Consider the following 24,112-nt stretch of genomic DNA (forward strand, 5'->3'; position numbering starts at 1 on the left):
ATGATGAGAAGCTGCTGTCCGATGATCGTGAAAACTCAACTGCAAAAGATGATGAGGCTCGTGGTCGTTCGGTGGATGTTGGAAAGATTACATTGGCCAGATCGCATTCGGCACCTGGTGAACCGGAGGTCAATCGCATTGGAGATGGTTCCGATGATGACTTCCGGCAGTAACCCACAGAGTCATCTCTTAGTAAATGATGGCCGTCGCTCGCCCTCGCGAGCATTCGTCTACCTCGGATAATCAAGGAAATGGACCTCCCTTCTGTCTCTCGATCCTCTTCACGGTCGCATAAGGACGTACCACCATCTCCGTCTCCAGAACCTGCTCGAGTACCTCCTGCATCCCCCAGCTGCCACTTCTTCATTCCTGTCTACACTTAAAGTCCAAAGCGGGAGATAAACAGGCCCTCAGCAACTCAGCAAAGGAGACTATGAGGAAGTGGGGTGTCAATTGGAGTAATCTGCGTAAGGGTACCACGGGGAGCGGTGACGAAATGCCAGATCATGGACCAATCGACTCTCAGGAAAGACCCGCGAGTACTAGCAGCCTGTCGCATAAAGCTCGAACGAGCTATGCGGAGGTCCGAGCGGCTGTAGCGGAGCGACTGAGGGGCGGGGAAGAGCCCAGGCCGTCCTCTGCACCAGATACCTTGTCTCGTACGCGGACGGTTTCATCTTCAATGCTAAGCCCCGCCCAGTCTTCCTCCCGAAGAGACCATGAACCCGATATATCCGACAATGTCCTACCTCCTGACGACGCTCCCGAAAACCCAATACACGTCCAGCCCCAAGCTAAAACGATGTCCATCCCGGGGATACACGCTAGCCACAGGGGAAATGTGATGTCGATGGGATATGTAGCTCCACCAGTATCCCCGCCGCCTGAGAGCAAGAAGAACCCGGTCCTCCGTCTGTGGAAGAGCCCGGTTCTGTCTGGTTCTACGGACAGCTCGGTTGCGATGTCTCTGCCGGAGGGAAATAAGAGTGTCGAGTCTCTTGAGCCTGCGCCTCCTCTGAATAATGTGCCTATTCCTCGGCCTCCTCCTCCTGCTCTGCCTCCTCGACCTTCGGTTACACGGCCACCGGTACAGCATACTAGAGTTGCATCGGATCCTTCAGCCCAGTCCGCGTCAGATAGCCTCAAGTCTATTGTAGACAAGGAGGAGAAACGGACTGGACGGCCTTCGATATCTGACCCGACTCCTCCTCCTCCTCCTCCTCCTCCTCCCAACCCGGATCCAAACGTCACTGAAACAATATCATTATCGCAAATCGAGATCGCTTCTTCATGAGAGAGGCTTTTTGACACTATACACGTCTATATCGCTACTGTTCAATAATTATTCCAGCACACATTTGTATATTACGCATAGTTGGTCGGTCGGTCGTTATTTTTGCTGTAACATGGTATTTCATGCGCACGATTGAGTTTCTACGGTGTGATGCATATGGAATTTTATTTTCGCAAGGGTGCTTCTATGCACTGTTTTCCATTCCAACTTTTTCGGCTCTTCCAAGTATAAGCTAGAGCGTCCAATCCGGTGCATTTTTCTATCATTCCCTGTTTCGCTTGTGCTTCTTTCCGTGATGTAGTTGGGAAGTTTCCGCCTACTAAGTAGTTATTATCGGCTGTACATATATCACGGCAGTCGATCACCAGCGCTAGCGGGGATCCTCGTACTCGTACGAACGGCATTCTCCTTCGTATTCTATACGCCGGGGTGCCGGTTGAGAAATTAGTGATGGTGTTTTATTTTAACCTTGATCATGACAGCCAGAGAGTGCAATCGGTCGTCCTGTCGAAATGAAACATAGCCTCGACCAGGTAGTGGGAATCGTCGTCTTGACGACTTTATTAGCCTTTGTGATATTATTTGTTTATCTCACACTAAATAGCCTGCTGTAAAGCACGAGGAGGAAAAGAAAAACTTGATTGCTGTTGCATTATACAGCTTGAACGGACTCGGAAAGGATAAGTAAGCCAGGATCTCTGTTTGGGGTCGTTCGTTGACCTTCCCTCCCCCTTCAGGACGTTATATGCCATCGATACCGAGGGCTTTAAATACCCAAACCCCGATATCCGAGCTCGAAGCGATATCATGGCGAAGACCTGCACCTATTATGGAGTTTACCGTTCCACCTGCTCCCAGCGAAGAGGGGAGAATAATCCCCTTGTCGCCGCCGCCTCCGCGGGTCCGCAAGACTTTGACGAGCAGACCTCCCCAAGATCAAGGACAGGAGATCTCGATTCGCGGTGGCGCCTGGCCATCTAAGGCGAGTTTGCACGGCCTCCTGGAGGAAAACACTTCTCGCGCCGGGGTTGATTTGTTGCCAAAGATACGAGAAGAGTTCGAATACGGGCCTCTTCTTCTCAATACCGATACTAGCATGGAGGGAAAGCGGGACCACGCAGTTGGAAGGGGGCCGAGCAGAGGGAAGGGTGCCGGTAATGCATCAAGAGGTGATAGCAGGGTATTGATGGTGGATGAAAATTCCCAGCAACGGGTAGAGCATCATCATCAGTCGAGATCATCGCCTGAGGTCTCATCGGAGGTGTTCAGTCCAAGTAAATTTCTGGAATCTGTTTTCCGGTTTCAGGTTGATGGCGAGAGACTTAAAGACGACGAGGGACATGCAGGTTCGCAGAGAAGGTCTTTCAGTGTGCCTACGGTTACCTTGCGAGACGGGGACGAGGACGGAGTAGTAAGAAGGGCAGAGCAGGTGGGTTCTAAAATTTGATGATTTTGAGGTAAATAACTGAGAAGAGACAAAGATTCCGACGCGATGACAACAGCAGAGCTTCCAGTGTTAGATATTCGACGGCAAGACAAAGCACCGCGACTGGAATTGGACCCTGATGTTGTCAAGCCGCGACCCTTTCTTTCTCACGCCCGAACGGGGTCGTCGCTGTCGTCGTCGTCATCATCATCGTCGAGCTCGACAGAGACTGAACCATCCCTCTATCCAGCCTCCACCACTGAGGACACACGAATCAGCATATCGAGCACAGGCGTACGAGGGATCCTCCGAGATGTCGCATTCGAACCTTTACAGGTGCACTGATAGAAGGAGGCGGCCGCACAGGGAATGATCGAAGCTCCTTTATCGACCTTTTACCGACACCCAAGTTGAAAGTGATGACCTCGACGACCTGACGAATGCTCGCTGCCTATTAGTATTAGCGCCGAGGACGGATCACGCGCTCGCTCGCCCAAACCCCCTATCCCCACTACTCCCAAACCAGATTTCACTCGACACAACGCCAGTGATAATAATAGTAATGACCTCCCACCGACAACCAACTATCTCAAAGCGGAAGAACGGGCGGACCTCATTCGCAAGTCACGGAAACTGGCCCAGGTGTTTGGACAGACGCCTGGAGCCGGTGTTATGCCGCAGCAGGATTCATGGGTCAGTTTCCTCGACTTGCCTTTGGGTCGTCACCTTCGTGGGTCCGCCTCTGTTTCAAACCCGCCTGTACCTGTACCTGTACCTCTTCCCGTCTGGCCGCCTCCTGAAGGTAACCCAGTACCTCACGGCCTTCAGGTCGGCGCCATTCAACGCCTATGACACCGGACGAGTTTTCCTTCCTCCATGATGCCGGAAGCGACTACAGATCCAGCTGCTATTCGAGGCAAGAGTATATCATCCAAGTTGGATCTCAGGAAGGAGAACCATCAACTGATGCTCGTAGCGACCGGCCTAATGGAGACGACACCAAATCTTTCATCGACCTATCTGAGGAAGAGTTGCCTGATGATGATATTTCGGCCATCATCTCACATACCACTCCGAGCAAGGACCGGTCTCCATCACCTTCAACTCGCTCCCTGTTTCAATTCGAGCACTTATCACCGGAGGAGCAGGCTGAAGACCTCAGAAGACGTAACAGGGAGAAGCTTGCGAAGCTCCATCGCTTTTTAGGCTCTCGCATTCCTACAGACCTCGTTCTTGGTTTAGAGGACCCTTTCCTTTCCTTACCACCTCCTCTCGACGTTCAAATGGATTCTACAGACGAAGTCACTCGCAAGGCTTGGCTCAGAAGACGTAGGAGCAGCTCCGTTGCAGCCTTCCCCCCCAACTGGTCCGACGATCATGACCGGGTCAAAGAGGACCTCAACGACAAGGAGAAGGCGATCAACGTACGTCGAGCACAGAAAATGGAAAAGGTCCGCCCATGCTTCCTCACGTTGTTGACCGTCCAAACTTACATCTCCTTAGATGTTCGGCGTTGCACCGCCCCAAACGCTGTATCATACCCGACACGGTGCTTCCCCCTCTGGATCCCTTGTAGGCCTAGGTGCCCCACCAAAGCCACGTCCAGCCATCCCAGGCTCTAGTCCAATGGCCTCTCCACCCTCATCCCCGAAGAATATGAACCAATCCCCCTACAAGAATAAGACTAGGAAGGAGGATCGGCCCGGCTCCTCCGAATCTCTTACGCATCTTCTCTCCAAAGGCAGCGACCAGTTCGATGTCAACGAAGGTCCCTCAAGTCGCATCAGACTTCGTGGCAGAAGCGGTTCACTCGTCTATACCCATTACCAACACTCTCTCAACTCGTTGGTCGATATCATTGACAGGGTACGTCCTTTGTTACCCATCTGCCTCGTGATCTTCTCCTCATTCTATGTTTAGGATGATAGAGAATCTCTTGCAGAGTTACATGAATACCTTAACGGCAGCGAGTCGCCTTCTCCCCCCTTGAAGGAGTTTACTCTCACCAGGGACCGTCGCACGTCGATCGCCTCCATCAAATCGGAGCGACGACGCTCCCTCCCTACTCGTACTTCGATGACCTCACTCGCATCAGAGTACAGCATATCCGCTACCATCGCTTCCCCCAAACCAGAAGTAACAGATTTCCAGCTCCGTCGTCGCAGAGCCGCGAAACTGACAAACTTTTTCGGGGTGGACTACCGTGATCTCATCAGGGATGTTTTGGATAGTATCGAGAACGGTTTAGAACACGAAAGGAAGAGGGGTACTATCAACCCTGAAGAAGCAGAGGTACAGCGATCATCTTTTTTCATCGTTGTTTGCTCGAACTGCGCTGAAACACTTTGTTCTCTTCATAGGACTTGCTACAAAAACTCCGCGAAATCAAGACGAAGCGTGATGGTATCTTTTGACTGCTAATGATCTCTTCTATGCACCTTCCTCCAGTACACGGACGGTATCTCATGACACATCATCTTTCATTCCATCTTATCGTTTTTATCTCTCGTTTCCATCTCCCTCAATTGTACTATAAACCCTAGGGCTGTTGCAACACTTCGCTAAATCACTCCGTATTCGTACAAGTGGCTTTGCTGCATAATTCAGACTCAGAGTATTACCAGATCCCCACGGCACGAGTGACACCAGAAAACGTGCGAATCATCAAGGAACTGAGGTCTGGGTGTGGGATGGTGATGTGGATGATTGGGTGGAGGTGATGAGGGCTGAGAGTCTCGTCCATGGCTAGATTCCGATGGGACTGGTGACAGATTACGAGAAGCGGGGTGAAATAGCCCGGCTGCGCTCTCACTCTCGATTCGTGCTTTGAGCATGCTCAAACTGACTTTGCGTTTATGTCTAGTCTCGGGGGATAAGCCCTGGTCCAGAACGGCTGTACGAGTCACCGCGGCCCGAGAGAGGGATGGCGGAAGTGTAGTACCCTCGGTGCGAGCTGAAAGACGCTCGGTGCAGGGTCGATAGCCGACCCGCGACTCGATGGTCTCGACGGAATCGGAGAGAACGACCGCGGACGGAGGCCCAGCTGATCCTCTAAAGCACTGATCTGTTTCTGTAATGCGTGAGCGCGGGCATCAGCCTCGAAAAGCGACGTCTCTAGTGACCGGATCTTTGATTGCGACGCGGAGAGCTCGAGAGAATGCTGCTGCTTAATCGCACCCAACTATCTCGTCGTCAAGCGAGCGAGGGCCCTCGGGTCCTGATGAGGAATTCGCGGCAGCGAGGAGACGCTCAATCTCCTCGTCTTTAGTCTCAATTGCCTGTCGGAGGTCCTCGATTTCACTCTGGGCCTGCGATATAAACTCCTCTTCGTCTTCCTATAAAGCAATCAATTGAGATGAAGCCACCACAAAACTGAATTGGTTTACGAACCCGGACATTATTGCGCTCCGCAATCTCTTGCCGTAATGCCGCCAGTTCTTGCGCTTGCGCGACAGTTGACTGGTTCAAATGTTCGATCTCCTGCAGCTGGCGCGTGGTATCGTGGTGATAACCGGAACGTTCCGCTTCGAGCGCCCGTATACTGGCAAATGCGCTCTCTAGCTCATCCTGCAACTCCGTAAAGGTTTTTTGTATCTTGTTAGCCGCTTCTTGCTCTGAGAGACGCTCCTTTTCATGACGGGCTAGAACTTCGCTCCATTTCAGCTCGGCTTGCTCTTTTTGGTCTTGACCCTCGTCCAGAGTAGCTTCGAGTTGCGCGATAGTAGCGTCACGACTTCGTAAAGTGGCCTCTAGGCTATCCACTTTATCACTCAACTCGAGCTTTGCCCCCGTAAGCTCCACTATCTTAGGCCGCATTTCAGCGAGTGACTGCATAAGATTCGTGCCTTCTGATTGAAGATCAGTCTGTATTCGTTCGGCTTCCTCTGCACGACGTTTGGCATTTTTCAGCTCATTCTGGGCAGCCTGTAATTGACGGTTGCTAGATGCGAGCTCCACGGCCGCCTGAGTAAGTTTCTCCTGAAGAAGCGCAATGTCCCTTTGGGTAGAATCTATTTCGGAGCGTAGCGCGACAGTCTCGTGGTTCAGGGCAGTCTTTTCCGTTTCGTTAGATGCCAGGAGCTTTTGAATGGCTTCGTGTTCGGCTTCTAGGGTGGAGTACTTTGACTTCCACACCTCTGCGTCATCACGATGTTGTTTCAATTCAGCATCAGTCCGGTCGCGATCGTCCTTTAGTGTGGCATGTGCCTAACGCATTTCGTTAGTTCCCAAGGCTAAATATAATGAAGTAAGGCACCAGGTACCTGTTTGAGCTTCGAGAGCTGGAATTCGAGTTCATCACTGCGGTCTTGCGTGTTCTTCAGAGTAATCTCCAACTTTTCGGCACGGTCATCGCTTTGTATTTGCTCTTCCAGTTCACGCAATCGGCGCTTGTAGTCATCAACCTCCTTCTGGAGATTACTAGAAGCAGCATGGGATAGCTGCAGCTCTCGTTCCTGCATGACGAGCCGGCTTCAATTAACGAAGGAACTGTAATATCATTAGCAACGTACCTGTTCCCGATTTTTCTCAGGTTAGGTCCTTGTCCTTGGCCCGCAGCTGCTCGTTGTGATGAGATGATTCATGGAGATCCAATTCGAGTTTCTCAAGACGACCTCGGAGAATTGAGGATTGATTCCGTTCTTCCTCAAGCTGACTTTTTGTTGACTGCGCCTCTAAGCGATGTCAGTAAGCAATCACGATCCACTGAGGGAATCCATACCAGACTCGAGACCCTCTAATCGTTGCAGCTCCGAAGCCAGAGATGCCTTCTCGGAGACCAGTAAGGATATGGTCTGTTGCTCATTCCGCATGAATGCCTCCCGTTCAGCCTGTAGTTGCTGCAGGTCTTGGGACAGCTGCTGCGAACGCTCTCGCTCTTCACCCAATATGGCTTCAGTTTCCCGAAGTTCTGTAAGACCATGAGTAAAGACACGTTTCTGACACCAGGCTACCACGCACTATCCTCGGACGCCTGCAGTTCTTGCATCCTACCACTCAACGACGCATTCTCTGATTCAAGCACATCTATGCGCGCCTTAAGAGCACTCCCATCTGTATTCGAGCTTGCAGAAGCTTGTAGGCTGACCACTAGGCTTGAGCGGCGGAGAGGAAATGAGATTGGATGGGCTTGAAGCTGGTGGAGGCGCAGCAGGAGGCAAGGAAGATATCCATGACGTGTCATTTGATTCCTTTGTCGTGAAACTGGCAGTCGATAAATCCAAATTGACAGACATTCATTGCAATGAAGGTGAAATCACCTACAGGTCAGCCACGTCTCGTTTCTCATCCTCAACTGGTGCAGGTTCTGGAATAGCAGGAGAAAATGGTCGTGAAGATGGTGGAGAAGGAGAGGCAACTTCTGGTGTAATGGATGCACCATGCACTTTCTTTTGCTGTCGTTTCTTGAGCTATGAGAGTTAAGTTGCGGCGGGTTCAATGTAGTCAAGGTGCCAGATACATACCATGGCTTTAGCTCTCGCTGCCTTAGCAGCTCTATCGTCTTCCGACATGGTGTCCGCAGTGAATTCCAAAAACAATACCTAGCAGCGAGCCAGTGGCGAGATAATTGGGAGTAAAGTGAAGACCACTCAGTGGACGTGAACCAAATTAGTATGAACCGGCATTTGGACGGAAGCAATTGTCAAACGTGATCCTCACTGTCAGTGGTTTGAACACAAGCATGTGTATTTATTCCAAATTCCATGTACGAGAAGAGAAATTTATGAATTCACAATATATAAGACCTAAAAGTAGGAGAGGCAGAGAGAGAGGGAAAATGAAACAGAGGCAAACTGGATAGCAGGGAGATATATGTAAACCACAAGTGAGAAAGGCCAGACCGTGGCTGTGAAAATTGCGGGCAGCAAAGCATCTAACGAATGACTCGAGGCGTCCATTCCGACAGTTACGATGGAGCGCGGTTAAGGGTATAGGATGAACATATAAAGGATCAGATACCGTGCCATGAAAAACACATCAGAGGCGCAATGAAACTTTTCGTGTAGAGACACAAGGCCACAAGCGGCAGGGGGTATCCGGGAGAGGGAAACTATGTACAGTACGTTATGCCCAGACCTGGAACCAGTATCAAACAAAGCAGAAATCAATATCACAAACTACTCACCCTGAGCGTACTGTCCCAACTACCAGTGCAAAGTGCCATGCCATCAGTGCTGACACCTAAACAGCTGACCCGGTTCTCGTGCCCTGTTAGCACGCCAACACGTTCACCCTTCAGGGTGTCCCAGACGTTGCATGTCCAATCATCATAACCTCCAAATAGAATACGTCCAGAGATTGAGAAAGCGACAGAGGTGATACCGCATAGAATGTTATCATGTGTAAAAGTGTTCAGTTCCCGGTCAGCACGAATGTCAAACAAACGGCAAGAGGCGTCATCGGAGCCGGTGGCAAACGCATCACCGTTAGGGAAGAATCTATAAGCAAGGGATTGGTAAGAACAAAAGCGCCTGTGTTAAAACGATACGGACTGGACTGCATTGATATCTGATTCGTGACCGGTAAACGTCTGGGTCGCACGGCCACTCCGAATATCCCACAGCTTGGCTGTGGCGTCACAGGCGCCGGAAACGAATACGTTCTGATTCGGGCCCAATGACAAGCTTATGATAAAGCAACCTCTTAGCAATTCTTAAAACTCGCAGAAACGACAACACAGACCTCATGACATCGCCCGTGTGATCACTAAACTCAACCACCCTGACACCCGCCTCGATGTCCCACAACATGCAAGTCATGTCACCAGAGCTGGTAACAATCTGTCGGTCGTTGATAAATCTGCAGCAGCTGAGATATCCTGAGTGAGCGCTGAGCTCGCGAGCGCCCTTGACGCTGGCGCCGCCTTCTTTACTGTTGAGATTGTAAATGGAGCAAATGTTGTCAAGACCGCCACAAGCGACGTAGTTTCCAGATGGGGCATATGCGCAGGTCATCACCCAGCTTGATCGTAACGGAATGGCATGCACTTTGTTCGTCGTGTAAGCGTCCCAGACAATCAGTTTTCCATCTTGCGAGGCAGATACGAGATGTCTCCGGTCCGTTGCCCAATGCATGGCGTATATCTTAGCAAGGTGACCTCTCAGTGCGCGACGCGGACGCATCACGATTCGGGGAAGTGCATCAACTTCTGCGGCCATAGCACGCACTGAAATTGAATTAGGGTCACTGATAGCGGCCGAAGAAAAGGGGTAGCAACTCACAGCTGGTATCTGCTGACGACTCCTTCTTTGCACGAATCTTTTCCTTCAAGCTCTCCGCCTCCCTACGAGCAGCAGCAATCCTCTCCTGGATGTCACCCTGATTTTGAGACATGGTTCGATATTTGGAAACGTCAGAAGTAAAGTCAGACTTGGCACGAATGAGTTAAGTCGGCGCTGGATAAAAAAGCAGGGTCTTCAATGCTTGCAGACTAAGATGGTAGATAAGAGAGACCGCTGGACCGTCACTCACGCTTGATACGAGAAAATCGCCTAAAAAGATGGGCGAGGGGCCGAGAATATGTGAGAAAGAGGGGTGTAGTCGGTCAAGGGGTTGTACGTCGACGCAGACAGCGAGAGGCGGTACCCGCAACGACAGCACTGCCGAGTACAGCGACCAGAAAGATAAAGATGAAGTAAGGGTTGAGGGCAGCGTCCTTACGGGAGACACAGTTGATGGAATGATCTGAGTGAGCACCAGGAAATTACAGGCTCCGTCAGGCGGAGTTTCAATTTATTCCGTTCCTGTCCTCCCCTTCTAATCGAACGTCAATCGTCAGCGCCGCACATATTCCCCTAAATTGTTGGATATCAATATATTTTAACCGCCTGACAGCTACAATTTATTCAACCGACTGGTTCGAGAGGACGCAGTTTTCCCTTCACATATTTATCCTTGACTGCGTCGTGGTGATCTGGACCCTCAAGGAACATGTGGCCTGCGGCTTATCCCAAAAAAAACGTCGGCATTCTTCGATGGGCAGCAACATTCGATGCAGCGCTAGAAATATGGTGGCTTCCGACAGCAAAGTTTGCTTCGCAAGTTACTATTGGTGTTCTAAAGTTAACTGAAGTCTCAATACTACTTGTAGCTTGGTCCAAATGCACAGCGTTGGGCGTGGTGAATCATGAGGATTGATTGATTTCGCTTCACCATCATGACGGATCATGCATGCTATCCTTATCAACAGAACTTGGTCCCCTTCCTGTAAATTTCGTACTTTTTACAGGCTTTTTGATCTGCATACGATCTGTGACCCGATATCTGCAACCCCTGGCAAGGTACCGATGCACCTCGAGCGTACTTCTTTGTGTCAGAACCGTATACTTTTGTATTCTTGATCTCCAAACTATATATGTCGGAAGCTCACATTATACGAAGCTCCACTGCACAGCTACTTTGGTTCTTTGCGGAGTATGCCGGTTAGTGACCAAGGCACGTATAGAAGCAACTGACGGGGATCAAGCCAGGATCCATATCGTACACTGGCTATGGAAATCACTGCTTTCGTCCCGGAATTGTCGTGTGGATCTATTATCATTGCCCTGGTGGATCCATCAAGCCGGAGGAGCCCGATTTCAACTCTCCCGAGAGCGTAGAACTTTCCTGCAGTCTGAGTATGGATTACACAGATCATGATAAGTATTTTCTCTGTTTCTTTGTTATTAACAGATCAACTCGACCGCAAACTGACCTACATGTTCAGTGCTGGCTTACAGAGTAAGCTTACTAGTACTGAACTGCGGTCGTGATATTCACGTGATGTGCGACGATCCAGGTTCGCAGTTGTTGCTCGAGTCTGGCGAGGCAACCGGCTTACTTGGATTACCTCGCTTACGCCTGTGCTTCACATTGTTATCTGACCCCAAGTGAAACCTATTTTGGATGCTTATTCTCTTCTAACAGGCTTCACTTTGTACCGTCTTCCTTCTTCTTGGCCTGTGACACTGCAGATGCTTCGCGCGTTCCGTCCAAGTCGCCTCATGGCGTGACTGACCAAAGACAGAGACCAAGTTTCGTCTTCTCTCAAGTTGCTGCAAGACTCGACTCCCGCGTAGTTCCCACTGAACAGCCGCGACGAGCTTCGACCGCTGCTGCACCTCGTGTGTTCAATGCTGATGAAATCGATATATTTGGCTTGTTCTTTCACCTCTTCGTTCCCATTCAAATTTCTCTTATACTTCAGAAGTGCTCGGATCTACATTCTTCCTTGGCTCGGTGGTTCTATGGTATGTTTTTGGTCCAACCACGCAGGAGAATGATCACAAGCAGCAGAGAACGGACAATGCCTGACCAATCGGTTTCCTTACACTTGATCTCGCTATGGTAGAGTCACAGGATTCTTCCATGTCTAAGAGACTTTCCCTACCTCAGTAACGCATCGTTGCGCACGTTATTACATATGCCGAGTAACCGCGGTATGTCCTCATTTCTTTACCTTGACGCCTTCGTCTCTGATTTATTTACCTAAGGTACCGTTGGGCTCAACAACTGTATGCGCTTTCCCGTGGTTCCGGCTGGCACCTCCGCGGGCTAACAAACGCCGTCCATGTAGATCTACAGAGCAAGGGAATGTTAGCATCATTGAGCTGGATCGAGTCAACATCAGGCCCTCTCTATGGACCAACTTGGACATGTATATGCAAAAGTACGTCTAGGCATCTCCATTTTTCAGATCGGATTCTTTTCACTTTCGTTTCAGTAGATGGACAAGTCCGTGGGATTGGTACAGGAGCTCAGAAGCATGTCGCCAGGGACATTGCCGCGAGCCAGGCGTTAGACGCATTGATTGAAGGCCATCAATAGAGATGGTTAACTTTCATCAGACTGTGGTTAGTGCAGATATCCCGAAATTTATTTGTTTACCTGAGCCTCTTCCATCGACTCAATGAAGCACCAGATCAGAGGTGCATCTACTCCGTGGTTTCGTTCCCGATAGCGAGCCTGACCGATCCTCGTTGACATTAGCTATGATGGCGAAGAAGACTCAATCCCAAAAGCAAGGATTTGCACGTTTTGTATGTAAGGCATGTGTGAAAATTTTGATGACTCTAAGTGCTACCAGGGCGCTGTTCGGAGCACAGCTCAACACTGGCTTGAAAGCAAGAGAGCCCGAAAGCTCACAAAGGATCATTTATTGGTAACATCACAGCCAGGCCGTATCCCGGCCGACAAACCGTTCGTTCGTTCGTTCCAGGTAGGTTATAAGAACTGGTTTGGTGCGTCCTATTGTGCTCTCGTGCTATTGCTGATTGGCTGCTTAATGACTAGGCACCTCCGAGTTCGCATTTGATGCCCTAGTGTTGCTATCAAGGATCATGTCCAGCTCGAACCGCTAAAAACCAGGCTAACGGTTTGAAATACGGTATAGCGGTCCATAAACAAAATAAAAAATATAAACTGAACTGTGTCTACATCTAGCCGACGGTCAAAGTCCGATCCCTTGGTTAAATCTGGCCCAGAGAAGAGAAGCAGGCAGTTTCTTCGCTTACAACGTGGGGCGCTCCATTTGTCTTCGTATAACGCAGGCCCGCTGTATCTATGTCCTCCGCGCCATCTTTGCGGATTTTTCAGCGGTACTGTTGGCATAGGGTCTACCTGTCAATCCAATTCAACTGGCGTGTCTGTGACCGATGATCCGTAATAAATGTTACAACCAGCTCCAATGGACCAGTTACGAACCACGGCTGTGAACCTGGCCGTCAGTTTGATTTCTCATTTCTCAGTCAAGGGTCTCTGGTAACGCACTCCTTTGTCCCCGGCACCAATCTAGAGGAGTTGATACATATCCGTGTTTGAGATAAATCGGCGGTTCCTTACTACTGGGATGTGGGAGAAGGAGATAAGCACATTTCTGTCCTTCGGCGGCTGATGCTATCTGTTTACGATAGAGGTCACTTTTTCGCCACTTTGGGAGACAGCCTGAGTCTTATCGTATAAAGGGTCAGGTATAGGGCTCGAAACACAGAGCTACTATTCTTTCATTTCTCTATCAGAGTGATATTATGCCTAGTAAGTGGTCAGAGTATGCTATTTTGTTCAACGGCTCACCTGCTGGGGTGTGGGTAGAATTCGTCACCCAGCTTAACAATTGCAAGCCGTCTTGACTGAAATGCCCGCCTCGATGCTCACCATGATTCCTTAGACTTCCAGGCTCGGGGCGATACCAGTGTTCTAAGTTATCAAGAGTCGGTCGTCGGGCCCTCCGACAGGGCCGAGTGGACTGTTGTTTGCAAAGGCAGGGGCTCTCTCTTTCTTTAAGCCACACCGAGCTCATGACGGTGCAATTAGTATCTGGTGAAATCAAAGGGATAGGCGTGGCTCCTTCCAAATCTGCTGCTAAGGAAATGGCAGCTAAGCAAGCGCTTCATGTGAGGTTATCACCCCTCTTCCCACGATTTAACTTTGACCGATGAATATTGCTATCCTTCTTTCTAGGGCCTCGGTGTAGCTTAATCAGCCTGCGTCTAATAGGAACTTTTTGACTGTATAAATAATCTATGTACGGGCTTCGTTACAATAATACCTGTGTTTATCCTCGGCGATTCAATGATTTTCCGTGGTGACTGCACTTTACGTAATCGAGCACTTTTAAGTTTCTACTTTCAACATGGCGCCTCGATCTTTGAACTTTGTTTTGACTCTTGGAGCGGCAGCCGTAGGTATTGTGGATTCCATACAAGGACATCTTTCATCTGCTGACAGGCTTTGTTTCCAGGGGTCGTTTCTGGGATGTACATATTCGAACCATTGATCAAAGACGCGTAAGTCAGGAAAGCTACGAGCTATTACCATTAACTCATTGATGCTCTTAAGAGCAAGCCAATCGCACACGAAAGCCAAGAGCTTCCCTGATCCTGTGACCGTTCAAGTAGACGCTATATCAGATCATAAGTCCGCAACCCCGAGCAGCAATAGCGAGAAACAGGGAGATAGCAAATCTAAATGATGTGCAGTGGAAGGGCCTGTGCACATGCTTAAATGTCTCGAACTTCGCTACTATCCAAGACCCTGTTCTATCAATAGGCCAGGCTCCAAGGACAATCCCTAGTCCATTCAAATGTTGCAACAAGATGCGGATGACACGACATGTATTATGTAGGACACTGGTCAATTATTCCGTTGGCATGATGTTCATTAGGTATAAACCGTCGACGGCGTGTTTTGGCTAGCAAGAAAGCTATTCTTTCTTGATATTGCCAACCCCATTCAAATAATTACCAATGCTTTTCGCAATAACAGTTCTGGCCTTTCTCAGGTAACCTCAGATGTTACTCTTCGGCGCCCGTTTCATTAATCTGATGGAATTGATCTATTTGGCCTCACGAACATCACTCAAAGAGATACAAGAGATCCTCTAATTCGTTATGAACACCTCAGGGACTCGGACCTGGTGATTACATGATTATATTGCTTCTGGAACCACAGACTGGAGACATTATTTCCTAGTGAAGTATGATCATTTTCTGGGGTCTGCGTGTTTCAATTTGGATGAAAGCACGTTCCTTGATGAAGAAATTATAAACAAAATAGAATACTGAGCAATCATAGTTGCTTGATCGAGCCTAAGACGATGTGAATGCATTATTACTTTATGCAAGTCAATGTTTGGATTAGGGCTAAGTCGCGTCGCGGTAAGCATCCTAGCGATAAGGACGGATCTCGGAGTTGACCCAAGGAGGACGAGAATTATGCAACATTTGGTCATGGTTCGCTTTCGCACTTACACACCTCTCAAACAAAGTGTTGATCAATGCTGCTTGGCCTAGAGCAATAATTATAAGAATGAGGGCTGTCCTACGATCCATTACACACCTGAGAATAGGCACAGGCCGGGTGGGAGATAAAACACGAGTGACGAGTGTTGTAGTTGTCTTATTGGAAACAAAGAATGGAGTATCGGGACGTGACTCGTCCTTGGAAGGCTGTTATCTTTGAGTAATTTCAACCGTGAGCATGAAAGCTTTTAATACAAAACTGTTTTCAAAAGGGCTACGCACGGGTGGCCCGAAAGACATGGATCTGTCCAGTTTCATTTAGTCGAGATTTTCTGCGTCAAGACTTCATGCATAGAGCACCGCTCTACCCAGGTAGAGCTCAGAAAGCGAGAAAACATAGAAGTTGCCCGAGTGTATTATGTTCATTAGGTACGCTATACCTGCCAGAAAAATATCTTGCGCGATGCTTTCCGGGCCAAATCAAAAGCCGGCAATAAAAACCGTTGCTATGATCGTTGGACCGTGGCCTGTATTCCACCGTATTTTTTTGATCGCGCTAGCAACAGGTACCGAAGTAAGGATACGAGGTATGTCCTTCAAATCACTTGAGAACTGAAACTCGACATGTCACAGTGCATAAGCAGGCTGGGATTTTGTAACACAATGGCGCCTATTGTACCGTGATCAGTGCATGATAAACAAAAATGACATGCCAAATTGTATCACCCCATTTTGCCGCGAACATGTATAGACCTATTCGTGTCCTTGACAGAGCCCGGCCCAGTGCTGGTTCATCGAACAATGACGAAACCACCGAACGACCGGGACGTACACACCTAGAGTTTCCTCCATACAGCTTCTAAGCAGCTGTCGTTTTATAAGGTATGCCTCAAGCGGATTCCTTGACACCACGTAGAAGTCGGCTTGCTATCAGCAGTAGCGGGAGGGCATTTTGGGGGGAAATAGCTCCGAGGCATCCTCCCAATTGTTATTTGGAACAATGCCTCAGACGCCATTTTGGAGATTTTGCCTCTACACGCCCATAAATACGATGCCGGACGCCACGCGGTGTCCCTGGTTCCGCTTGAGGCATACCTTATGTTTGGGGCATTACAGCTTTAAACGACCATCCTAAGCCCAATCGCTAGCCCGTTCGACGCTGTCGGTGTTGAGGAAAGAAGTAAGAACAAGACGAACTGGAAGGTTCGGACTCGGATAGCAAGTGTCGGTTTGTCCGATTTCGGGTACGGTAAAGAGGCCGTCACCAAATGGAGGTCATCTCCAGCTCCAAACCAAGCTAGGACAAGAGCATATCGGGGAACAGGTTATGACTGGCTATCAGGCAATGCAGCGGCAGCTAGTACTGAATGTTAACCCCAGAAGGGTGTATCAGATACTTCGTGCTACGTTGATATTATTTGCGGGACGCCACATATGGGAAATGAGAATTTCCTCAGTAATGCACAGATGGAAGTAAGAGTGAACGGCTGTTCTCCGCAGGGGAGATTGGGACAAGTCTTCAGGGGCCCAGGAGATATCCATGTTAACATCTGCTTCTTGAAAAGGACGACAGGTGATGGAGACGGGAATCCAAGATATTGATAACCAGACAAGACGTGTAAAGCAAATACGGTTCCTATCTGTTACAATAGAAGCGGCCGCGAAAGCCTCGGATCCTTAAAATTCGACAGTGAGAACGGAACTCACGTACATGAAAACAAGAGAAAGATCTGGTTTTCGAAATCAGGGAGTTAAGATACCAATATCGGCGCGCCGTCAGTCTGTAACTCCTTTAGAGACCTTCCGAGATGCTGATGGTCGCAAAGGTACAGCCAGAACAAGCGAGCTAGATAGGTCCAACTATTTCGGCTCGCAGTCCAGTTCCGAACTCGCAAGGAAGCAGCCCGTGTTGGTCCAAGAAAGTGCGAATCGGACCAGTCGCAGACCATGTTTATCGCCAAGAATAGCTTGAAAGCGGAGATATATACAATTCTCAGTGACAGCACAGGTCACAGAAAGCCGCCAAAACCAAGGGACAGGTTCTCGCATCATTCGAAGGATAGGTATCAAGCACCGTGCCCGCTTAGGGCCCGGGTTTACACGGGTTGATCAAAAAGAGCTTCGAGTCCTGGCGATATTTTAAGCTCTAACTTGGAATGTCAGCCTTCCAAGAATTGGAGAACGGTGATATGCCTTAACTCGAAGTTGAAGTTGAACTTGCATCATGGCAAGCATGAGCAACTAAACGTCACAGCCACAGCTAACTTTTTCCGTTCCTGCTCAAATTTCACTTTTCCAAAATGGTTCGCGTTCGAAAGGACAAGGCGGGCCCATCTAAGGGTCATAGCAAGACGTCTACCAAGCAAGACTCTACCGCCAAAAAGGACAAACACAACGTCCTACAACAGCAAATTTCTGCCCTGGGTGGAACAGCGGACGATTATGATTTGGTGAAGAATGTGGGACCTGTATCCGTGACGGGGTCGGTCCCAGTAGACGTGAGTAGCTGTTTTCTACTCTTTCTCCTTGATCAAACCATTGCCTGTAGCCAAAGCTAGCAAAGGATGTTTCTTCCTTCCTCCAGGACTTGAAAACTGGAGTGAAGACTAGCGGCAAAGTCAAATCTACGGAACGTCAAAAGAAAGAAGAAAAACCCACTCAAAAGTCGAAGAAAAAGAAGAGTGTCGGTACCGAAAAGAAGGTTCCTCCAGTGGAGAATCATGCACCTCCTCAGGCTGAAGTTTCTGAAATATCCCAACTGCCGAAAAAGATCACCTTCAGTTCGAAAAGCGCGTTTATTATCCAGCCTGCTCCTCAGTGGTATTCTCTGGACCTCCCGGCAATACCAGCAACGTCTTCACTTCCTTCTTCTGCTGATATTGGGTCTCAAACGTCCCACGCCGCATCATTGCATTCTCGCGACATCGAAACTTTCAAATCCTCATCATCCTCTCAGACTTCGGAAGCGAGCTTCCTGTCCAAGATCATACAATCCGGTACACTATCTGATCGTTTAAGTGCCTTGACGCTACTTGTTCAGAGTGGACCGATACATAATGTCAAGGCATTGGAGACGCTGAAGAGCATGGCGGAACGCGGTAAAGGCAAAGGCGGAAGAGAAGAGAGCTTGAAGGCATTGCGATGCATCGTTGACTGGTGGGTTGGTGGTGGTGCACCAAACCGGAAGTTGAAGTTCGTTTTTCGTGAGACTGTACCCTCTTCGAAACTTACTGTAATTCAGGTATTTTCGGGACCGACCAGTTCGACATCCATCTGTAACAGACCAGCATCTGTTACTGTGGTACTTTGAGGATTGGCTGAAGAAGTACTTCTTCTCCGTTCTCCAGATTTTAGAGGTATGTTCGTACGATGGACTACAGAAAAAGAAGTGACTAATATACTGCGATTTAGACGCTGTCATTGGACCCCTTGCCTTATGTCCGAACACAGTCCCTGAATCTCATCTCTACCTTGTTACGTGATAAACCTGAGCAGGAGCAGAATCTACTTCGACTGCTTGTCAACAAGCTCGTGCGCACTTTCCTTTTATCTTGTTGCCACCGCACTCATACTTTAACTAGGGTGATACAGACAAGGCTATCTGCTCACGAGCATCCCATCATATTCTTCAACTGCTCCAAACTCACCCGTCAATGAAATCGGTGATTGTAAACGAGATCACGTCCTTCGTTCTGCGCCCCATTGCTCCACCCCCTACATCATCATCAACCACACCAGCTGAAGTGGCGAACCGCCGCATACGATTCAACGAGGCAGAGAAACCAAAACCAAAACCCAGCACCGAGAAGAAAGTAGGAAACCCGCATGCCCGGTATTATGCGACGATCACGTTCAACCAGATCGTGCTTACTCCTGATGACCGGGAAGTGGCACTTAAACTGATCGATCTATATTTCGAGATCTTCAAAGAGCTGCTTGGGGAAGGCGATCATGATGGCGGGGCAGACCATGATGATCCTGAGGAGAAAGAGGTAGTAAAAGACAAATCAGGTCGGCTCATTGATGGCAAGCGCGGAAAAGGTAAGCTCAAGGGAAAGGGCAAGGGGAAAGGGAAGATGGCAGAGATACGAGGTGCTGCTGGCTTTACAGAAGTCGAAGATGCAAACTCAAAACTCATCTCTGCTATTCTGACTGGGGTAAATCGCGCATTACCTTTCGCGAAAATGGATGTTGGGGATGCTAGGTAAAGCCTCACTATCACTCAACATGGTCATAACGCTAATCATCACAATAGACTTTCAAAACATATCGACACCTTGTTCTTGATCACGCATACTTCAACGTTTAATATCTCGTTGCAGGCCTTGGTGCTCATTCAGCAGATTGCAGCTTCCTTATCCACAGTCAAAGCTTCCTCTTCCTCATCATCCGCTCTGTCGAAGTCAATCATTGATCGATTCTACCGCACCCTGTACGACTCTCTTCACGATGCACGCTTGGCATCATCTTCAAAACAAGCCATGTACTTGAATCTTTTGTTCAAGTCCATCAAAGCGGATGTGGGAAAGGTCGAGGGAGAGCGCGTCAAGGCTTTAGTACGACGTTTTGTCCAAGTCTTGGTCTCAGGTGGTAACGGTGCTACGGAGTTTGTTGCTGGAGGGCTCTTCTTGTTGGGAGAGGTAAATTTCTCTTTTTCTTCCCCATTCCAGACACTGAAACCCATCGGTTGTTCAGTTGTTCAGCACTACACCCGGCTTGAAGGAGATGATATATGATCCTCCCAAAACAGATGCTGAAGCTTATGACCCTCGCAAAAGGGACCCACAATATGCTCACGCGTCCTCTTCGCCGCTTTGGGAACTGGTAGGTTGCCATTATATGGTCCTTGACTCTGAAATGCTGAATTCAGCGTCCCTCAGACTCCCTTGTTGCACCACTATCATCCAACGATATCTCTGCATGCACGTCAAATTCTTTCTTCGCAGCCATTGACGGCCAGTGCCGATCTGTCGCTGAATACCCTCTCGCATTTCTTGGACCGATTTGTGTACAAGAATCCCAAGAAATCCGCGACCACGAAGGGTGCCAGTGCAATGCAGCCTGCTGCAAGCGGGCTTGATGGAACCGGCGTCAAGTTGATGAAAGGTGACACAAGCGGGAACGTTCTGGTAAACGATGCGGCATTTATGAAAATGAGAATACAGGATGTTCCTGTGGACGAGGTTTGTCATCACTTCCTTTTTCTGGATACATACCAACAATTTTATGATTCAGATGTTCTTTCACAAATTCTTCGCCCGAAAGAATGAAAGGAATCAATCAAAAGTCGAAAAAGATGCCAGTGAAGATGAAGACGAAGATGAAGGAGATGATGGAAGCGGGGAGGAGATGGATCTTACCGGTGATGAGGCTGCGGCTGCCGGAGAACAAATTGCTGAGGACAGTGAGAGCGAGGATGAGGAAGAAGTCTGGAAGGTAAGACTTCTGCTACCTTCGAATAGCAGCAGCAGTATACTTAATTCATTAAATCAGGCTATGAAAGCTAGCATGCCAAAGGCGGAAGGCGATGACGATCTCATGGAAGATAGCGACATCGACGAAGATGACTTACCATCGGACTTTGACGCCGATGAAGACGACGACGACGAACCTGACGATGATGGTCTTTCGTTAGCTGAAGGCTCCGACAATGACGATCTAATTTCACTGGATGGTGATATGCCTGAGGGCCTGATTGAATACGATGGGTCCGGCGAGGAAGAAGAGTGGGGAGGTATCGATTCTGGAAATGGGAAACGAAAACGAACGGAAGAGACCAAGGAGAAGCGGAAGAAGTTCAAGTCGTTGCCCACCTTTGCCAGTTATGAGGATTATGCGAAGATGATCGAGGATGGTCCAGAAGATGATATATAAGATCTGTAGAGTCGACCAATACAACTGCTCTGGTATATCTGTTTCCAGCGGAATCTCAGTGAGGACGTAAAATGTCGTATTGTAATGGTACATTGCTAGAAAGAGACCGGAAAGATAGAGACATCCTATTGCTTCGGTGAATGGTGGAACTGGTTTAACGGTCAATAGAAAGGGTGGTTAGCAGGTCGACGGACGTACGATGTCGCGCAACTGAGCCTGCGCATCGTTGAATTGTTTCTCGAGATATTTTGACTGTCAACGGTATTAGCGAATAAGTAACGAATGAGACGCAATGAACCTTTTTATTAAGACTGCTGATATCATCACTCAGCTCTTTCTCTTGAGCCTTCAAATCGTTCTCCATTTCCTTGCGAGGGACCATCATGAACCTAGACAAGAAGAGTGTCGAAATATGCACCCCTCGTAATGTGGAAAGCGTACGCACATCTTCCCGACACCCTTATACGTATTCACGTCGCCTTCGATGGTCTCAAGCTCCTTTATCGTCAATTGGATCTTCCGCCTGTCTCGTTCCTTTGCTTGGGTTTGTTGCTGGGATAGACTCAATGCTCTTTGTGATTGAACAGCCGTTTGCTGGATTTGAACCAGGATCTGAAGAATTGGGAGTATTAATCCAGTATTGTCGATAGCAACGGAATAGACAAGCCTTTCTCAAGGTATCGTCTGACAATGACATTGTCGTTTGTCGCGGTAGTGGCGGCTCGCAAGACGGAGGTGCGTGACGGAGTTCAAAAAATATTGGAGCGCGTCTTATATTGGACACCACGGAGGCGGCCTTGCAAGGTCTTTATGTTCCGTCACATCCTTCGGAGATCCTTTGCTAGCACTTGTGTTTCTCATCGTGGTCCTAATCCTCGTCTCAGCCTTGATCCCAGTCTTCAGGCCCTTCTCAACGACGTCGACATCACTTTGCTCAACCACAAGGTACAGGACCAGCTGGTGCACAAAGAACTAGAAGTCGTTCAAGAAGCCGACCCTTCGCTGGACTACGAAGAAGATGAGCTGCCCAGTGAAAAGTCCACTCGAAAATCACCCGCCGCTACGTTTGGCAGCAAGCAAATTGGCGCAGTGATACTTCCCTTGGAACTGCAGAATGCTATAACGGCCTTGATTGAAGGTACGGACCCCCACATCAACTCTAAGTTTATTAAACGCTAAAATTTCCTAGATGCTGACAAGCACAGACTACACGAAGATGCAAAACGTCTCTTCCTTAATCCCGACACCCACAAGTGGGACACAGAATACGACGAAAAATACAAATCGTGGGAGCACCGTATGCGTCACTCGGAGCGGGATGGAACAGCCTTTGCGAGCGTTGCGCTTCCTGCCCACTACAGTGCCATTACAGCCGTCCTGTCTCACGCGAAACATAGGATGGGTCCAGAATGGCTTGTTGAACGAGTTGTTGATTGGGGTGCGGGAACTGGAAGCGCCCTATGGGCCGCCCTTCATGTCTTTCAAAAGTCAGATATCGAAAAGCCCGTCGAGGAGCTCAAGGCGGCTGACTCGACACTTGATTCTTACCTTGGAATCGACAAACGCGACGGGCTAGTCGAAATGGGCAAGCGAATCTTGCATGGGATACCTGTACCACCAATGTCCGATATCTCATTTCGACGAGGTCTACCCTACCCCTCGCTCGACAAAGTTCCAAATACACTAGCCATCAGTGCTTTCACGCTCTCTGCACAATCTACTCCCCTCCTCCGGAAGAAAATGGTCAAGGAGATGTGGGATTCTGGTGCAGAGACGATTATACTTATTGACCATGGGACGAGGGACGGCTTTACTGCCGTCGCAGAAGGGCGTGAAGCCTTGCTTCGTATGTCCAGGGTTGGAAGTGACTCCGTATTCGACTGGGAGCACGAAGTGCTGAGAGGTGAAGGTTCTGGAAAGGTTGGGGAAGGCGCACATGTCGTTGCACCGTGTGCCCACGATAAAGAGTGTCCTCTACTCGGCACGAAGCTCCACTGTATGTTTGAGCAGCGACTTCAGAGACCGGCATTCGTGAGGAAGACAAAGCATTCAGGCCGTGGGCACGAGGATGTGGGATATGCTTATGTTATTATCCGCCGTGGACCAAGGCCTCAGAGAGTTCCGTTGAACGAGGGTGTGGGTCGGATGGGCAGCGTTGGACGGCAGGAGGCTGAGGAAGAAGCTAACGAGGTCCGAGAAGTTGTTCTCAGTGAAGGGTTTGGAGAGCTCGAGCCGCAAGCAGAGCTACCTGACGAAGAACCACACGAGGATCTCGTAGCTGCTCTTCGAGAGGAATCTTATTCCTGGCCACGACTTGTCTTTCCTCCGTTAAAAAAAGGTGGTCATATCATTCTCGACGGGTGCACTCAGGAAGGGAAAATCGTGCGAATGACCGTCCCGAGGTCGCAGGGGAAGCAGGAGTATTACGATGCACGCAAGTCAGCTTGGGGTGATGTTTTTCCGCATGAGCCCAAGAAACCGGGCCAGGAGCGGTTCCAACCCAAGCGGGCTAGGAAGGAGGGTCCGGTGGTAGAAGGAGCAGACATAGGAAAGGGTCGTAGCAAGGAGCGGAAGGGGAAGAGCTCGAAGGGGTCGGTTGGATATGAGAAATTGCAAGAGCGTTTGAAGGAAGACCGAAAGAAGGAGCGGGGTTTCCGACGAGCGAGAGGCGCAGCCAAAGACGTTGATGGTGAGCCTGTGGTAAGCACGTATTAATGGATATAACTATTAAAAGTAGTGTACATGTTTCGTCGCGCCACTCAGTACCCCTGTTAATTCAACTCCCTTCACTTTTATTGAAAG

General features: G+C 49.1%; 11 protein-coding genes across 11 annotated transcripts; 8 read left to right on the top strand and 3 right to left on the bottom strand.

Moving 5' to 3' along the window:
* Positions 1–263: 263 nt before the first annotated feature.
* EV420DRAFT_820422 (uncharacterized protein) lies at positions 264–1,479 on the top strand. The gene has a single exon (XM_060483599.1). The coding sequence runs from the start codon at positions 434–436 to the stop codon at positions 1,292–1,294; it is 861 nt and encodes a 286-aa protein (XP_060337119.1). The 5' UTR covers positions 264–433; the 3' UTR covers positions 1,295–1,479.
* A 389-nt stretch (positions 1,480–1,868) lies between these two features.
* Positions 1,869–3,127, top strand: EV420DRAFT_820513 (uncharacterized protein). The gene has a single exon (XM_060483600.1). The coding sequence runs from the start codon at positions 2,040–2,042 to the stop codon at positions 2,739–2,741; it is 702 nt and encodes a 233-aa protein (XP_060337120.1). The 5' UTR covers positions 1,869–2,039; the 3' UTR covers positions 2,742–3,127.
* Positions 3,128–3,179: 52 nt separating this feature from the next.
* On the top strand, positions 3,180–5,232 carry EV420DRAFT_820664 (uncharacterized protein). The gene is made up of 4 exons (XM_060483601.1): positions 3,180–4,171; positions 4,224–4,586; positions 4,641–5,012; positions 5,081–5,232. Exons 1-4 carry the CDS (start codon positions 3,569–3,571, stop codon positions 5,132–5,134), a joined length of 1,392 nt encoding a protein of 463 aa, XP_060337121.1. The 5' UTR covers positions 3,180–3,568; the 3' UTR covers positions 5,135–5,232.
* Positions 5,233–5,329: 97 nt separating this feature from the next.
* EV420DRAFT_1617576 (uncharacterized protein) lies at positions 5,330–8,230 on the bottom strand (the record flags this gene model as incomplete). Its single annotated transcript, XM_060475255.1, has 9 exons — positions 5,330–5,599; positions 5,662–5,779; positions 5,898–6,055; positions 6,111–6,926; positions 6,983–7,167; positions 7,441–7,668; positions 7,807–7,922; positions 7,983–8,128; positions 8,183–8,230. The coding sequence occupies 9 exons, from the start codon at positions 8,228–8,230 to the stop codon at positions 5,330–5,332; spliced, it is 2,085 nt and encodes a 694-aa protein (XP_060337122.1).
* A 170-nt stretch (positions 8,231–8,400) lies between these two features.
* On the bottom strand, positions 8,401–10,463 carry EV420DRAFT_1510904 (guanine nucleotide binding protein beta subunit 2). Its single transcript, XM_060471538.1, has 6 exons — positions 10,191–10,463; positions 9,941–10,114; positions 9,402–9,885; positions 9,212–9,343; positions 8,845–9,157; positions 8,401–8,795 (listed from the first exon to the last, which is right to left on the bottom strand). The coding sequence occupies exons 2-6, from the start codon at positions 10,050–10,052 to the stop codon at positions 8,784–8,786; spliced, it is 1,053 nt and encodes a 350-aa protein (XP_060337123.1). The 5' UTR covers positions 10,053–10,114; positions 10,191–10,463; the 3' UTR covers positions 8,401–8,783.
* A 1,726-nt stretch (positions 10,464–12,189) lies between these two features.
* EV420DRAFT_1510917 (uncharacterized protein) lies at positions 12,190–12,590 on the top strand. Its single transcript, XM_060471539.1, has 3 exons — positions 12,190–12,211; positions 12,274–12,366; positions 12,421–12,590. Exons 2-3 carry the CDS (start codon positions 12,291–12,293, stop codon positions 12,522–12,524), a joined length of 180 nt encoding a protein of 59 aa, XP_060337124.1. The 5' UTR covers positions 12,190–12,211; positions 12,274–12,290; the 3' UTR covers positions 12,525–12,590.
* A 1,096-nt stretch (positions 12,591–13,686) lies between these two features.
* Positions 13,687–14,261, top strand: EV420DRAFT_1510919 (uncharacterized protein). The gene is made up of 5 exons (XM_060471540.1): positions 13,687–13,730; positions 13,788–13,811; positions 13,864–13,956; positions 14,010–14,089; positions 14,157–14,261. Exons 1-5 carry the CDS (start codon positions 13,724–13,726, stop codon positions 14,172–14,174), a joined length of 222 nt encoding a protein of 73 aa, XP_060337125.1. The 5' UTR covers positions 13,687–13,723; the 3' UTR covers positions 14,175–14,261.
* Positions 14,262–14,306: 45 nt separating this feature from the next.
* EV420DRAFT_820985 (uncharacterized protein) lies at positions 14,307–14,881 on the top strand. Its single transcript, XM_060483603.1, has 3 exons — positions 14,307–14,380; positions 14,437–14,482; positions 14,535–14,881. Exons 1-3 carry the CDS (start codon positions 14,329–14,331, stop codon positions 14,665–14,667), a joined length of 231 nt encoding a protein of 76 aa, XP_060337126.1. The 5' UTR covers positions 14,307–14,328; the 3' UTR covers positions 14,668–14,881.
* Positions 14,882–17,707: 2,826 nt separating this feature from the next.
* On the top strand, positions 17,708–21,387 carry EV420DRAFT_821115 (CBF/Mak21 family-domain-containing protein). The gene is made up of 10 exons (XM_060483605.1): positions 17,708–17,934; positions 17,985–18,628; positions 18,678–18,792; positions 18,848–18,967; positions 19,018–19,640; positions 19,692–20,076; positions 20,132–20,260; positions 20,317–20,619; positions 20,672–20,872; positions 20,930–21,387. The coding sequence occupies exons 1-10, from the start codon at positions 17,737–17,739 to the stop codon at positions 21,308–21,310; spliced, it is 3,099 nt and encodes a 1,032-aa protein (XP_060337127.1). The 5' UTR covers positions 17,708–17,736; the 3' UTR covers positions 21,311–21,387.
* Positions 21,290–22,072, bottom strand: EV420DRAFT_1510931 (Prefoldin). Its single transcript, XM_060471541.1, has 5 exons — positions 21,978–22,072; positions 21,756–21,922; positions 21,609–21,699; positions 21,509–21,562; positions 21,290–21,459 (listed from the first exon to the last, which is right to left on the bottom strand). The coding sequence occupies exons 1-5, from the start codon at positions 22,005–22,007 to the stop codon at positions 21,436–21,438; spliced, it is 366 nt and encodes a 121-aa protein (XP_060337128.1). The 5' UTR covers positions 22,008–22,072; the 3' UTR covers positions 21,290–21,435.
* On the top strand, positions 22,073–24,112 carry EV420DRAFT_1301130 (mitochondrial small ribosomal subunit Rsm22-domain-containing protein). The gene is made up of 2 exons (XM_060468393.1): positions 22,073–22,448; positions 22,500–24,112. The coding sequence occupies exons 1-2, from the start codon at positions 22,121–22,123 to the stop codon at positions 24,023–24,025; spliced, it is 1,854 nt and encodes a 617-aa protein (XP_060337129.1). The 5' UTR covers positions 22,073–22,120; the 3' UTR covers positions 24,026–24,112.

This window comes from Desarmillaria tabescens (assembly GCF_030435595.1).
Source record: "Desarmillaria tabescens strain CCBAS 213 chromosome Unknown EV420scaffold_4, whole genome shotgun sequence".
Classification (NCBI taxonomy): Eukaryota; Fungi; Basidiomycota; class Agaricomycetes; order Agaricales; family Physalacriaceae; genus Desarmillaria; species Desarmillaria tabescens.